This window comes from Petaurus breviceps, unplaced genomic scaffold (genome assembly GCF_028583685.1).
Source record: "Petaurus breviceps papuanus isolate PSGF00001 unplaced genomic scaffold, PetGlider_PUasm1.0 138, whole genome shotgun sequence".
Classification (NCBI taxonomy): domain Eukaryota; kingdom Metazoa; phylum Chordata; class Mammalia; order Diprotodontia; family Petauridae; genus Petaurus; species Petaurus breviceps.
The window spans coordinates 2,239,998-2,256,221 of NW_027185694.1; the positions used below are offsets into that span (position 1 = coordinate 2,239,998).

At 36.4% G+C, this 16,224-nt stretch overlaps 1 protein-coding gene across 5 annotated transcripts in view; it reads left to right on the plus strand.

Moving 5' to 3' along the window:
- Window positions 1-16,224, plus strand: part of KIF27 (kinesin family member 27) — a 129,900-nt gene that overhangs the window by 66,897 nt on the left and 46,779 nt on the right. For all 5 annotated transcript variants that reach the window (XM_069105090.1, XM_069105087.1, XM_069105091.1 and 2 more), the window contains 2 exons: window positions 10,909-11,106; window positions 15,351-15,467. In XM_069105090.1, coding sequence (XP_068961191.1) covers window positions 10,909-11,106; window positions 15,351-15,467 — 315 coding nt within the window. The remainder of the gene's footprint in view (window positions 1-10,908; window positions 11,107-15,350; window positions 15,468-16,224) is intronic.

The following is a 16,224-nucleotide window of genomic DNA, read 5'->3' on the forward strand; positions in this document are numbered from 1 at the left end:
AGGACCACATGGAACTTTTACAAAACTTGACCATGTATTCATGCACAGAGATAATACAAACAAATTGTAAAAAGGTAGAAAAATTTAATATAGCCTTTGCAGACCATAACTCAATAAAAATGGTGATTAAGGGACCACAAACAAAAGATAGATCTAAATGGAGACTTAACAATGAAATCCTAATTAATTAATGGGTCAAAGAACAAACCATAGAAACAGTAATAATGTAAAAAAAAATTATAATGATGAAACTGTGCCAGAATTTCCAGGAGGTAGCTAAAGCTTTCCTCACAGGGGAAATCATATCCCTACAAACATACATTAACAAAATAGAAAAAGAAGACTAATGAAGTACATATCCATAAAAAATTTGAAAGTCAAGAAGTAAACAAATCTACAATAAGCACAGAAGGGGAGGTATTAAAAATTAGAGGACAAAAAGATAAGTTGGAAATGAAAACCCTCAGAGAAATGATAAAACTAAAAACATGTTCTTTGAAAAAGCTAATAAAATTGATGAACCTTTAGCTAATCTGATTAAAAAGAAGAGGGGGAAGAAAATCAAATAAATAAAATACCAAATAAATAAGGTTGAAATCACAAAAAAATACAGAAGAAAAATTTTAAAATAACATTATCCACTTTTTACATGTTAACAAAACTGAAAACAGAAGAAACAGAGGAATATTCAAAAATATCAAATACCCAGACTATCAGAAGACCAGATAGACAATTAAAATCACCCAATCTCAGAAAACGAAATAGAGCTAGTTTTAAAGGAATTGCCAAAACCACCGACTCCTGATCTGGTTATAGTCACAGGAGATTTCTAACAAACTTTTAAAGCATTAGTAACCATACTTTACAAATCATACTTAAAAGACAGCACCCTACCAGAATACTTTTATGAGACAAATAAAGTTCTAATTCCTAAACCAAAGAAAGATAAAACACAGGAAAACTCTAGGCTGATGTCATTAATGAACATTTACTCAAAAATTTAAAAAAATCTGTCAAACAGACTATGACAATTTATCCAAGAAATTATTATGACCAAGTGGGATTCATATTAGGGATGTGGAGATGGTTCAATGTTAGAAAAACAATCAACATAATTATATGAAAAACCAAAACATCCCAAATCACATTATCATCTCAATAGATGCAGAAAAAACTGCATATAGTGACCTTTTTTAGCATCATAAAAAGCATCTATCTTTAAGGAAAAGCAAGCATCAGATGCAGTGGAGCTACACTAAAAACCTCTCCCAATGGATTCAGTAGCGAAGCAAGGATTCCCACTCTTTCCGCGGTTATTGGATGCAATTCTGGAAATGCTAACAACAGCAATAAGACAGAAGGAAATTACAGGTGTGAAGGTAGCCAAGGAAATAAAACTGTCCGTCCCTGTTTCCCAATGGTATTATAGAGTATACTTGGAAAATCCTAGGAAATCAGCAAAGAGACTAATTGAGACTATTAATATCTTCAGCAAAGTTTCAGGCTAAAAAATAAACCCTCAAAAATCAACATCATTTCTACATAGTAATGACAAAATTTAAGAAGCAATAATACAAAGGGAAATAAATCCCATTCCAAGTAACTACAAAATGCATAAAATATCCAAGGATAGACCTGCCAAAGCACACAAAAGTCTCGAATATTTTCAATTACAAGTCAAATCAAATCAATCAGTATTTATTAGGCAATTACTATGGTACAGGAAGGGCAGCTAGGTGGCACAGTGGATAGAGTGCTGGTCCTGGAGTCAGGAATAGTCATCTTCCTGAGTTTAAATCTAAACTCAGATACTGTGTGACCCTGGGCAAGTCACTTAACTCTGTTTGCCTCAGTTTCCTCATCTGTAAAATAAGCTGGAGATGGAAATGAAAAACACCGCTCCAGTATCTTTGTCAAGAAAATCCTAAATGTAGGGTCATGAAAAGTTAGTCACAGAAATGACAGGACAACAACATGGCACGGGCACCTAAGTGCCAGGGATACGAAGAAAGGTAAAAAAAGAAGAAAACCACAAAACCAACTCACAGTCCAATGGAGAAGACAACATGCAGACAACGATGTACGAATGATATATGCAGAGCGAATGGTAAACAATGAATGGGGAAACGGCACTAGTGTTAATGCTAGTTTTACAACTGTATCCTTGGCCCATGTACATGTCTCACATCTGCATACATATTACAGGGTCATGGAAGACCCTGGCCCATCAACAGTCCTGGCTAATTAACTGGGATTCTTGACACTTGCGTGTGTCTACTGTTTTTTCATCATAGTTGGAGGCGGAGCTGCCGGCCTATATCCTGGGAGTAGGACCTAACACCCACATGTAGGTGCCATTTGAAATGCATTCACAAAGATTTTAAGGGTTCAAAAGGACTGCAGAAACTGTTTAACCAATCATCCCCCCTTGCCTACAATAAAGTCCTCTGTAATATCTCCTACTTGAAAACTGATAATTCAAGCTGTAATTAAGGGGAATATTAAAGGGAATGAATGCACCAGCTCCTGAGGGGCAGACCACTCTGCTTTGGGACAGCACTACATATAGGTAATTTGTCCTCTGAATTAGCTGTTTCGCAGCTTCTGTCTATTGTTTACCTTTTGGGCAAAGCAGAGCAAGTCCAACCCATCTTCTACATGAAAGACCCTCAGAATCCTTTAAGATAGTTGTTGAATACCTTCTGTGGCATCTCTTCCCAGACTAACCATCTTCCCTTCTTAAACTTAATATGTGTCATGAGTTCAGTATTTGTCACCATCTTGTTGGATATCTTCCGGAAGCTTTCCAGCTTTTCCGTGGGCTTTCTAAAATGTCTTATCCAGGAATGAATGCATAATCTAGATTCAGTATGATCAGGTTCTACGGAGAACAGTGGAGCTGTTGCCTGCTTTTTCTTAGATGCTGGGCATCCCAATGTAGCTGTAAGGTTGAATTAGCTTTCTTTATTACCATGTCACATTGGTGACTTAAAACTTGCATTTCACTCAAACATCAAGATGTTTATTTTTTTTAAGATTCATTTTGAATGTAGTGGACCAACCCCAAAAGAACATTTCTTTATACAAAATAGAATGGAAAAAGAGGATTATATGTGATACTAAATCTATTTTGTGCATTGCTTGGTTTTAAGATTAATATAATATATTATACATATGTACATAAATATATGTGTGTATATTTGTATATATATGTGTGTATATATACACATATACATACATACACATCTATCTATCTATAAAACTTTTTTCCCCGAATATATTACTTTCAAAGCTGCCCAGCTTATCTGTTTCCCCCTCTGAACTTATGTTCCCTTTTGGACGTTTTTAAGAAGCTTCAATGAATGAATCTTCCTTCTTTCCTCCTTCCCTTCCTTTTCTCCTAACATTCTTCCCTCCTTAAAGAAGTAAGGTACAATTTAAGTAGCTAGAAGTATATTCAGTGCTCATAGTTAGACCTTGCCAATATAATAAAAATGACAAGACTACCAAAGTTAATTTATGCTTTTAATGCCTTACCAATCAGATTACTAAGGAAATACTTTATTATAGAACTTAATAAAATAATAACAAAAGTCATTTGGAAAGACAAAAGATCTAGAATAACAAGGGAAATGATGAAAAAAAGTAGGAACAGAGAGGGCATAGCCCTTCCATACCTCACACTATATTATAAAGCAGCAGTCATCAAAACCATCCAGTACAGTATAGAGAGATACATGAAATAGATTAGACAAGGGAAAATTGGAAACTGAAACTTAGTGTTTGATCAAGTGGAAAACAAATTACCCAGGAAAAAACCTCCTCCTTATTTGATTAAAACCTTCTGGGAAAAATGGAAAGCTATCTGGCAGAAGTTAGGGATAGGCCAACATCTTGCAACATATTCCACAATATATTCTAAATGGATACACAGCCTTCAAAAAGATCATAATATAAAAAAAGTTAGAAGAGAAGCAGGTTGTGTATCTCTCACAGCCATGGGTAGGATGTGGATTCTTAACCAAATAAAAGCTAGAGGCAATTACAAAAGATAAAATGGATAACTTTGATTTACATGAAACTGAAAAGCTTCTGCATAGACAAAATTAATGCCCCCAAGATAAAATGGTAGAATGGGGGAAAAAGTCTTAATATCAAATTTCTCTGATAAAAGTTTGACACCTAAAATACATAAATAATTTATATAAGTCTAATAGCCATTCCCTAATAGAAAAATGGTCAAAAGCTATGAAAAACAGTAATCAAAGGAAGAATTGCAAAGTACTCATAACCATATGAAAGAATGCTTTAAAACACTAATGATAAGAGAAATACAAATCAAAACAACCCTAAAATTTCACCTCATATCTTGCTTATTGGCAAAGATGATGAAAAATGGTAGCAGTCAGCTTTGGAATATCTGTGGAATGATAGGCACAGTCACACAATGGTGGAGCTATGAAACGGTACATCCATTTTGGAAAGCATTTTGGAATTATGTGACTAAATTTTGTGACTAAAATGTCTATACCCTTTGAATTAGAGACCCCATTACTGGAAGCCAAAAAAGTCCCCATTTACTCCAAAATAGTTGTAACAGCAGTTGTTATGATAGCAAAGAATTGGAAACAAAGCAGATGCACATGAATTGGGGAATAGCTAAACAAATTGTGGTACATGAATATAATGGAATATTACTGTGCTATGAGAAATGATGAAAATTCCATATGTTTTTGGACTTTTTCAATATATTGATTAATTGTATTTTTTTCTCTTTAAAAAAAACTATTATATGAGATGATTCTCTAGAAGGGGGGGAAGTGGAGAAATAATTGGAACTTCTATGATAATATAAGAAACAAGAAATCAACAAAAACTTATTTTTATAAAAGGAGAGGGGATTGGGAAAGGCTTCTTCATAGAAGGGCAGAATTTAACTAGGTCTTGAAGGAAAACAGGGAAGCCAGGAGGTACATATGAAGAAAGAAAGAATTTCAGGTGTGGAGAATAGCCAGTGTAAATGCCTAGGGTTTGGTAGATGAAGTGTTTTGTCAATTCCAGATATTATAATTAATTTCTAATTTCTTATTAATATAATTTAGCTATAGATTTAGAAATAGCTAAAGGTGAAATCTATTCATTACTACAAGAAAGAGTTTTATATAAAAAACTATTTCCATGTCTTGGCAGGCAGCCACAATGACAGTATTTTATTGGATTATCATAATGAATTTGCTATAGCAAATAATCCGATACAATAAATGCTTCCTCAAATTCCTCATTCACCTAACATCCAAACTTTTTTGATGTTTTGTTGTATGTAGAGAGGGGCTGATGCTTTAGATGAGGTATATATTCAGTTTTATTTTTCTATCAGTGAATAAAAACAACCCTTCATACTCTCTTTATACTTATGCCTAATTACCTCATCATCTGTACTATAAAATCCTACTTAAATTCTGTCACCTACCAAAGCAAATCCAAGCTCTACATCATAGATGGTGACTATTTTCTTTTTTTTAAATTTCTTAAAAAATGTATAATTAGTTCTCAACATTCATATTTCCACAAGATTTTGAGTTACAATTTTTCTCCCCGTCTCTCCCCTACCCCCACCCCAAAATAGCAAGCCCACTGAATACCCCTTCCCCCAATCTGTTCTCCCCTACATCCTCCCCCATCACCCCCCTAACTTTTTTCTTTTGAGAGGGGAAGGCTGGGCAATTGGGATTAAATGACTTGCCCAAGGTCACACGGCTAGTAAGTGTTAAGTGTCTGAGGCCGGATTTGAACTCAGGTCCTCATTTAAACTCAGGTCCTCCTGACTCCAGGGCCAGTGCTCTATTTACTGCACCACCTAATTTTCTAGCAGGGCAAGATGGACCTCTGTATCGCATTGCCTGTACATCTTATTTCCCAGTTGCATGTAAAAAACACATTTTTTAAAAGTTTGTTTTTAAAACTTTTAGTTTCAGATTTTTCCCTTCTTCCCTCCTCACCCACCCCACTGGGAAGACAAGCAATTCAATATAGGGTGTACATGTGTAGTTAGGCAAAATGTTTCCATAGTAGTTATATTTGAAATACTAACTATATTTCCCTCCATCCTTTCCTGCCCCCCACTTATTCTATTTTCTACTTTGACCCTGTCTCTTTTCAAAAGTGTGTGCTTCTAACTACCCTCTCCCCCAATCTGCCCTCCTTTCTATCATCTCCCTTCTTATCCCCTTCCCCCCTACTTTCCTGTAGGGTAATATACCCAACTGAGTGTGTATGTTATTCCCTCCTTAAGCCAAATTCAATGAGAGTAAGATTGACCCATTCCCTTTCACCTTCCTGCTCTTCCCCTCCATTCTAACAGTTTTCTCTTGTCTCTTTTATATGAGATAATTTACCCAATTCTATCTCTCCCTTTCTCCTTCTCCCAATATATTCCTCTCTCACCCCTTAATTTTTTAGATATCATCCCTTCATATTCAACTCATCCTGTGCCCTCTGTCAATATATACAGGTACACACATATACACACACTCACATATTTATATACACATACACCCTCCTATACATACATATACACATATATTAATTTCAATTGTCCTCATACTGAGAACAGTCTTATGAGTTACAATTATCATTTTTCCAAGTAGGAATGTAAATAGTTCAACTTTAATAAGTTCCTTTTAATTTCTTTTTCCTGTTTACCTTCTCATCCTTCCCTTGCTTCTTTTATTTGAATTTCAGGTTTTCTGTTCAGCTCTGGTTTTTTCATCAAAAATATGACCATATTTTCCCTTGAAGCATTATACTCAGTTTTGCTGGGTAGGTGATTCTTGGTTTTAGTCCTAGCTCCTTTGACCTCCAGAATATCATATTCCAAGCCCTTTGATCCCTTAATGTACAAGCTGCTAGGTCTTGTGTTATCCTGATTTTATTTCCACAATACTCAAATTGTTTCTCCCTGACTGCTTGCAGTATTTTCTCCTTGACCTGGGATCTCTGGAATTTGGCTATAATATTCCCGGAGTTTTCTTTTAGGGATCTTTTGCAAGAGGCAATTTTTGAATTCTTTCAATTTCTATTTTGCCCTATGGTTCTAGAATATCAGGGCAATTTTGCTTGATAATTTCTTGCAAGATGATATCTAGGCTCTTTTTTTGATCATGGCTTTCTGGTAGTCCAATAATTTTAAAATTATCTCTCCTGGATCTATTTTCTAGGTCAATGATTTTCCCAGTGAGATATTTCACATTGCCTTCTATTTTATCATTTGTTTGGATCTGTTTTATAGTATCTTGATTTCTCATAAAGTCATTAGCTTCCAGTTGCTCCAGTCTAATTTTGAAGGAGTTATTTTCTTCAATGAGTCTTTGACATTCCTTTTCCATCTGGCCAATTCAGCTTTTAAGGCGTTTTTTTCCTCACTGGCTTTTTGAGCCACTTTTGCCATTTGAGTGAGTCTATTTTTTAAGGTGTTATTTTCTTCAGTGTATTTTGGGTCTCCTTTAGCAGGCTGTTGACTCATTTTTCATGATTTTCTTGCATCATTCTCATTTCTCTTCCCACTTTTTCCTCCACTTCTCTTACTTGATTTTCAATATCCTTCTTGAGCTCCTCCATGGCCTGTAAACAGTTCATATTTTTCTTGGAAGCTTTTGATGCAGGAGTCCTGACTTCATTGTCTTCCTCCTGCTCCATGCCTTGATCCTCTTTGTCCCCAAAATGATATCTTGTGGTTTGATTATGTTTCCTGGGCTTGCCCATCTTGACTTTTGAGAGCTTTGCTGCAGTAGAACTGTGCTTCCAGAATGGAGAAAGCTCAGTCTCAATCTCTGGGGTATTCGCAGCTACCAGAGCTATTAGTTGAACACCCTCTCTACAGACACCACAAGCTCCCGCTCACTGGTCACACATCTCAGGACCACCACCCAAGACCATGATCCAGATCCAAGCAGGTTAAGGCAAGAGCGATTACCCTCAGCCTGGTCACTTGGTCCTCCTGTAATCAGCAAGCCAGGAGCTCCTGAGACAGCCAGGCATGGTGGCTGCACAGTCACCATGCCTCCGCTGCTTCTCACCCCAGGAGGGCAGGGGCTGGACCATTCTCTTGGTCCCCCTGTTCCCACAAAGTTCCACACTGACCTTTTACTTTCGTTTTGGCAGACCTTTTACTTTCGTTTTGGCATTTATGGGTTGATAATTCTGGAAAACACCACAGCTTCTGGTGATTCTGTCTCCTGAAGTCTGCTCTGGTTGGGGCCACCCTGGGGCCGGGAACCATGCATCTCACATGGGGCTGCGCTCAGCTCCCAGCCTGGTGTGATAGACCCTTCTTGCCGGCCTGCCAGGCTTCTTTCAGAGGGAGCTTTGTTTCTCTTTGTTCCTTTGTGGGTTCTGTAGCTCTAAAGTTTGTTTAGAGTCATTTTTTACATGTATTGGAAGTGATTGGAGGGGAGCCCACACCAAGTTTGTGTTTCTACTCCACCATCTTGGCTCCACCCTAGTGACTATTTTCTCAACCAAAAATTAGGACATATAGACCTATAAATGATACTCCTTTTATGAAACCCCATTAAACATAGTCTTAATTTTCTTGAAATATGGACTGTCTCTCCAGAATTTAAACTATAGTTTAAATATAGGTTTTCTTATAAAACCTCCTACTTTTTCTCTGCTGGGTTCAGAGCACCTGGTTTTCCTTGCAAACTCACACCAGAAAGACTGTGGAGCAAGTGTTTCATCTTTTGATCTTTTAAATCCCGAGAGAGTAATGTTTGTAAGAACAACATTCCACTGAAATCAATATGGCATTCTTTTTAACTGAGCAAATGGGATTTTACCTCAAATTGTGTAGTCTCATATCAACCTAGCTGCAGTTCTGGTTCTAGTACTTGTAATGTGGATTGGGTCAGTGACAGTCACCTCGTCTATCCAAAGGCTGATTTATACAGATGGTGGGTTTTCCATGTCTTTAGTTTTTTCTTGTCTTTCCTGTTTTATGTCTTTTGGATCTTTCACTCTGACAGGTGAAGGGAGAAGAGGTAAAACTCAAATTTGTAGTTTTAGTTAAAGATTTGAGAGAAAAAAAGAGGTGGAAACTGGTGGATAAAATAAAGTTTTAAAATTACCTTTGCATTTTAATTTAATCATATAGCCTGTTTCCCATGAAAGTAGTTACACATTTTATAATGTATCTAAAGTTTATTGTTGAATAGGTTTCAAAATAAAGGAAAATAAGCAATTCTGGTTAGTATACTTTATATGTGAGTAGGCTCTTTTTTTCTTTAGTAATTGAAGAGAACAAGTCACTAGCACAGTTCTTGATCTATGCCAGCTACTTACTAAATAAATACTTGTTTAAAAATACTTGATTTTGAGTTACTCTGTGACTCTCTCCTGGCATTGTAAAGTTTTGATATTTTTTAAGGATAATATTTTGGTGCATTGTTTTTATTTGTTTGAGAAGTGATGCAGTATTTTATGTAAAGGACATGATATAATATGATATATAGGAGAAACTGTGGGATATAGTGGACTGAGGACTGGCTTGGGAGTTCTAAATTCAAATCCTAATTCCATTAAAAAATTTTATCAATATTTTTTTACTTCACTTGCATTTTCCATTGTATTCCTCTGAGAGCCATCCTTTATAACAAAGAATTAAAAAGGGAGCAAAAACTACCAGTAAAGCAAAAGTAACCAGCATTTTTTGCAATGTTCTACACATGTTGTCCTTGTCTTTTGCAAAAGTGGGGAGGTGCATTTTTCAGGACCAAACCTGAATTCATGTATTCAGTTTCTTTCTTCTTCCTTCCTTCCTTCCTTCCTTCCTCTATTTCTTTCTCTCTCTCTCTTTCTCTTTCTTCCTTTTCTTCCTTCCTTCCTTCTTTTCTTCCTTTCTTCCTTCGTTCCTTCCTTCCTTCCTTCCTTCCTTCCTTCCTTCCTTCCTTCCTTCCTTCCTTCCTTCCTTCCTTCCTTCCTTCCTTTCTTCATCTGTTTTTGTCATTTAACTTAAAATAATTACTAAAAATTAATTATTAGCAAAAATAGTAAAAATATTTGAATAGTAGTGGTTAGGTGGTGTAGTGAGTAAAGTGCCGGCCCTGGAGTCAGGAGGACCCGATTTCAGTTCTGACCTCAGACACTTAACACACACACAAAAACACTAGCTATGTAACCTTGGGCAAGTTACTTAACCCCAATTGCCCTCCAAAAGGCAAAAAAATAATAATAATTATTATAATTATTAGGGTTGATCTTCAGCATTCTCATAGAAAATGGTTCCAGGTTTATTTATATTTGCAACTAAGTTTTATTTTTATTGAAAGCATATCTTACTTGTAAGAAAATCTATAGGATTTTTTTCAATTATATTAGGAATCATTTGACAGAAGAGCCACATTTTTTAAATGATCATTCCTTGCCATTGTCATATGTTCATTTGTTAGAACCATCATGATTGTATAGTCCTCTCACATTAATACTGTTTTACATTATGAAAAATTTGATTCTCTTTTGAAGGAGGCAAAATCATTACATGAAAGGGTTATCCCTTTCCCTCTTTTGAAAATTCACATTTTGTTTTTGACTGCCATTTTTATAAATCTAGTGAAAAGCTTTATCTACATAAAGAATTCTCATTCCTTGTATATGTATAGTAAGTACACTATGTGCAACTGTTTTTCCTATTAAGGGAAGGAAAAGTAGAAAAGGAAATGGGAAAAATAAAAATTTTAGGTTATAATCCCTTTGTGCAGCTATAATATACAAAAAATAGATTTTATTTAAATCTAGGAAAAATGTTCACTTTTGTTAATGAAATGGACCTCTTGGATTTCTTGATAGAATTGGATAGATATAGCTGCCCATTTTTCTGTTACCCATATTTTTCAATGTATTATATGATCACAGGTCTTGCAGAAGAAGCAACAGGATACGAAGAAGCTGGCATCACTGTCTGCCCAAAATGAGAAACATGCCTCTGAACTTGAACAGAATGTAGATCACATGAAATATCAGCAAGCCCAGCTGCAAAAGAGACTTCGGGAAGAAAATGAAAAAAAGAAGCAACTGGATGCAGAGATTAAGCGAGATCAACAAAAGATCAAAGTAAGAAAGCTTCATTTATTTTTGATGGAGAACATGCTGCTGTTAGTGCATTCTTTTACCAAGCATGATAGGTAGCTTTCTCAGGTATCACTGAGGAGCTGTAGTTCTTTCCGGACCAGAATTTGCCCTCAGCAGTTCATGAAACCATCTTCTGAGATGAGAAGTTGTTATTTTCATAGGTGATAGAATACTGACAACTAATGAAATCACTGTTCTTTTTAAGTTTTAAGAAGAAATTTTATATGTCTTGGGTCTTGTTCCCAATTTATATTATTTGATGGAAAAAATTTTGCTAATGTTCTCGTTTTTATTGCCCTTCTGCCCATCATCTTTTTTCAAAACTAGAGCCTTTATTCTTTTTTGGAGGGGGGATGGCAAGGCAATTGGGGTTAAGCGACTTGCCCAAGGTCACACAGTTAGTAAGTGTCAAGTGTCTGAGGGCTGGATTTGAACTGAGGTCCTCCTGACTCCAGGGCCAATGCTCTATTCACTACATCACCTAACTGCCCCCACTATTCTTTTTTCTAAACAAATACTTTACAAGAATAAGGATAAAGACGATCAGGCCATTTTTTAAAAGCCATTTTTCTTAAGCTCATGAAGTAGGTTGGTACTGGAACCAGAAATGGAATCCAGGTCTTCTGAACTTATATGAGGAATTTTACGTTTTGAAATTTTTAAATAAAGTAAAAAAAAAATTGACGTAGGAACTAATTTCCCTTTGTAATGCTATTTTGTCTGTATTTTCACAGACCCTATAAATGACTGTATCCAGGTTATACTTGTATTCTTTCCCCTTGAGAATACTACCTGAAGATGTCAGTAAGAGTCATATTTGCTTTACATGTTCTCTAAGATTAGGAATCTATCCTAGAAATTTTTGACTTCTCTTTTTACAGGCTAACATTATACATTTTATATATGACATCTTATCATCATCCTTGCCATAATACTGTGGCATCAACCGCTTAGAGAGAACTGAATTAGCCAGTAGATGTTGAAGACGTCTTTGAGAATAATTAGAAAGCTAGCATTTATAACTACAGACTTACAGGGAAGGCCTGTGGGCCTTATGGATAACTCAGCTTCCCAGAATTCATTTCATTCTCTGAAGGGAAATTCTTTCTCTTAGCTAGGTCTTCCTTTTTAACTATACTGTACTCTAAACACACATGGCTAATCTCTGGCTCTGTGCAGCTGAAGCAATTAAAGCTATGACTGGTTCTGAATCCTTCCCCAAAACATTTGTTGTCACTATATCTGTATTTCCTGCTTCTGGCAACTCATATTTCTTTTCTTTCTTTGCCCTTGCACCCAGCAGGTCACAAGCATATTTTTCCCATGGTGTTTATTAATAAAGGAAAATAATTTTTATAGACATATTAATGATAAGGCAGATATGCACATAAAAGGATTCTAGGGCACAGGCTCTCAAAGTTCCTTATCTAGTTTTACTATCTAACATTATTTGGCCCTTTTGATTTACTTAAGACTCCAGAGCTCTTGTTTCTTTTAGAACCAAAAATAAAATGGTTTTTCTCAGCTCCTCCACCACACATACACACTTCAATTCATTCATCTGGGTTGCAATCCCAAAGGCCCACTTTTCCTCAGTCAATCAGTAAACTTCTCCTTCAGTGGAATGCTTCTGGTGCCCTTAATCACTACTACAGTAACTGCCTACTTAATTCCTTTTCAATGCAGGTTAATTTGCTAACCATTATGAATCTAACTGGGATTTATGACCTGACCCATGATAATACTAGCTTAGGTGCAGTGATAGTACATAATTCCTGGGGGGAAAGAGCATGAGGATGGGGCGGGAGGGGGGAGGAAGGTGAAAACAGTACTGAGATACCATTACCAAAAAAGTCACAAAGATTCTCCATTTTGCCCCTTTCAATGCAGTCCTCTTTTAAACAGCTGTCATATAGCCAGGACTATTCTGAAATGCTTGTAGGGATTCCCATCATGGAGAAAAGTGCACTGGTGTAATGCCATGCACAAGCAGCTTTCCAGAAGACTGCTGCTGTGAACAGCTTTTAAGGTTCTGATTACACAATATAGTGATTACTCTATTTATTCCATAACAAATCAAAGCAAAACATCTACAGAAAATCAAGGTACAGCATTAACAATATTACAACTTCTCAAAGTACAATAGTCAGTCTTCCACTCATGGGGCAAAGTCTTCCACTCATAGGGCACTCTTAAGTTAACTTAATTAGTCACTTAGATCAGCAATCAGTTACTAAGTATCATACACAAAACCCTCCACCCCTCGGTCACTAGTAAACTACAATTCATCATTACTTAGTACCCAGGGAGAGGTCTTTTCATCTTGAGTTGGGGCCTGTTCTCAGATTCCCTGGATGCCCTTCCATGGTCCCAGATTCTGCCTGGATTCACCACACTGTCACCAGGGTTCACTGGCAGACAGCTCCTAGTTCCTTGTCCAGCTCTCTGGGCAGGTCCTACTCCACACTGAAGTTTACAGGGTCTGCTCCATGTCAGCTCCTTCACAATTTCTGCTCAAGGGAATTCGAGGCTCAACCAAGCCACAAACAAAGTCCTTGCATCCTGGTCATGCTTCCTCAGTCTTCTCCTGGGCTCCTCTGTCACCTGGGCTCCAGGCTTCTGTTCAGAAGCTCCACCACCACCACAAGTTCTCAGGAAATTCTGACTCAGTTCTCCATTCTTCTGTAGCTGTAGCTGCTCTGCCACCAGGTGCTGGTCCCAAGAAATCCTGACTGTGCCTCTCTGGGGCTTTTCTTATATACACACAGCATTAGCTTCCAATGTTTCAGCCAACCCCTTCCTGTTATGTCAGGAACAGGAGACAGGAGTTCATACCTTCGGTTTCTCCAACAGAGGCTTGATCAGTTACTAAGTACCACGTGCCTGCTACCTCTGCCAACACAAAGGGATCTTCAAATTCAAATTACATTACAACTGGTTATGGCAATCATCTGTTTCCTACTTTTCCCTGTGTCTTTATTGGCAGTGACCATGAAGCTTTGTAAGAATAAAAACCAGCAACTTTAGGAAAAGGTTGCAGATCCATTTTATATATGCAGTAGAATTCAGTATAAAGGTAAAGTCTGTCTTGGTCCCTATTCAAGACAGATTTACTTAATAAATCAGTTTTTCATATAATGTGATTGGATCATTAGATTGGATCTCAAGGACAATATTGATGGTTAGACACCAGTGTTTGTTTTCATTCTTTACAAACTCTTAGGCTAATTCATTTCATATTTGGTATTCTCTTTATAAATACATTTAGTAATATGAAGGTTGTATAGATCCCAGTAATTTGGAATTTGTGACTGAATAATCTCACTACTGTTGCCCACGGACAATAATAATAGTTTATATTGACATAATATTTTATGATTGTAGATTGCTTTATATATCTTTCTTACAGCAACCCCAAGATAGTTAGTTATCTAGTTTTACCAGTTGAGAAACCTCAACCCAGAGAGATTAAGTAAACCATAAGTTACACAGATAGTAGGCCTTGTATTTTCAGAACTCTAGGAATGAATAGGTATATTGTGTTCCCAGATTTTACTTATAAATATGGATAAGACACAGTGTTCCTATAAGCAATTAAAAATGTTCTTTTGCTTTTTTTAAACGTGCTGTAGTAACAATATTCGCTTGGTTTACTTTATTTTCATCTGCAATATTTCTTTTGCTGTTTTTTATTACCGAGGGTATTGTGGACAAAGAGAAAAAAAAGGATAGAGGGAAGAAAGTAGCAATGTAGAATCAGCAAATGCAGTGGTGCCAGTGCCTCAGGGTTGGCTGAGGCCTGGCTGGGCCCAGGCAGCTGTAGCATTGTCATGACTTGGTAGAGCAAAGTCAGCAGCACCTTTCTCCTCATTCTGCCTTCATCTTAGGGCAGTTTCTTTAGGCTGGGTGCCTTTCTTGGAGTATCCAGAAATTGCCTGGGTTGGGAAGTAAGATCCTCTAGTGGAGCCACTCTTAAAAACCACAGGAAAGTGACTTTGGGGGTAAGGAAGAACATGGGGGGAATTAATGAGGGTACTTTCTATTGCCATCCACCTTGCTGCTGAGTCCTTCCGGATAGTTGAAGTGTTCAGTCTTCTAAAGTTATCAACTCACCCTACCAAAAGCTAAAAAATACTTTTTAAATTTCCCTTTAAGTTGTTTAATAATGACAAACTGCTAATCAAATGAAGTTATAAAAGGTATTTTCACATCCTCTTTTTATATAGGAGCTTCAGTTAAGGACAGAGCAACAAGAAAAGATGCTAAAAATGAAATCTGAGGAGTTTGATGCATTTAGGAGGAGAAAGCAAAAGAGTTCATTTGGAAGCATAGACCAGCTCCAGGTATGTCCATTAAACTTTCATCTGGTTGATTCATTCATTTGTTTGTTTTTTTTGCTGTTTGTATTGCCAATTTGAAGATGTTAAAGTAAGTAGAGGTAAAAATTATTGTGCTCAGCTTAAAATTTGGGTGGGCCATTTACTTTCATTTAGTCTGCAAAATTTCCATCATTTCCCCCTAAACTTTTTAGACAGCTAAAAAACAATTTTAATACTTAGGAAAATGCTTTTCCCACTTCAGGAGATAGATGTTTATTCGAATGCATTTTTGTATATAAATGGGACAGCTTGTTATAATCACTAAAATAAATATAATTTTGTTTTACTACAAAGATAATTACACATTAAAAATTAGAGCTCTACATTTCCAGTGTGTTTAGTCAGATTGTATACTCTACATGCCTTGTGTATTAACTTTTTTATGTATGACAAAGGACTTCAAAGGCATTTCTTTTTTTTTTAATTTACATTTTAAAAAGTTTATTAACAAACCCAAATATTAAGACACACATGAACAGCAACAGAAAATGTGAAATCAAGGTACTGAATCAAGAGACAGTATAATGTAGGGAATAAAAATGAATCATGGTATCATAACTGGAGAGAACCTTAGAGACCATTTGGTCCAGCAGTTTTTAACCTTTTTTGTGTAATGGATCCTTTTGGCAGTCTAGTAGAATTTAGAGATCCCTTCCAGCTATGTTTTTAAATGCCTAAAATAAAATGCACAGGACTACAAAGGAAACCAATTATGTTGAAA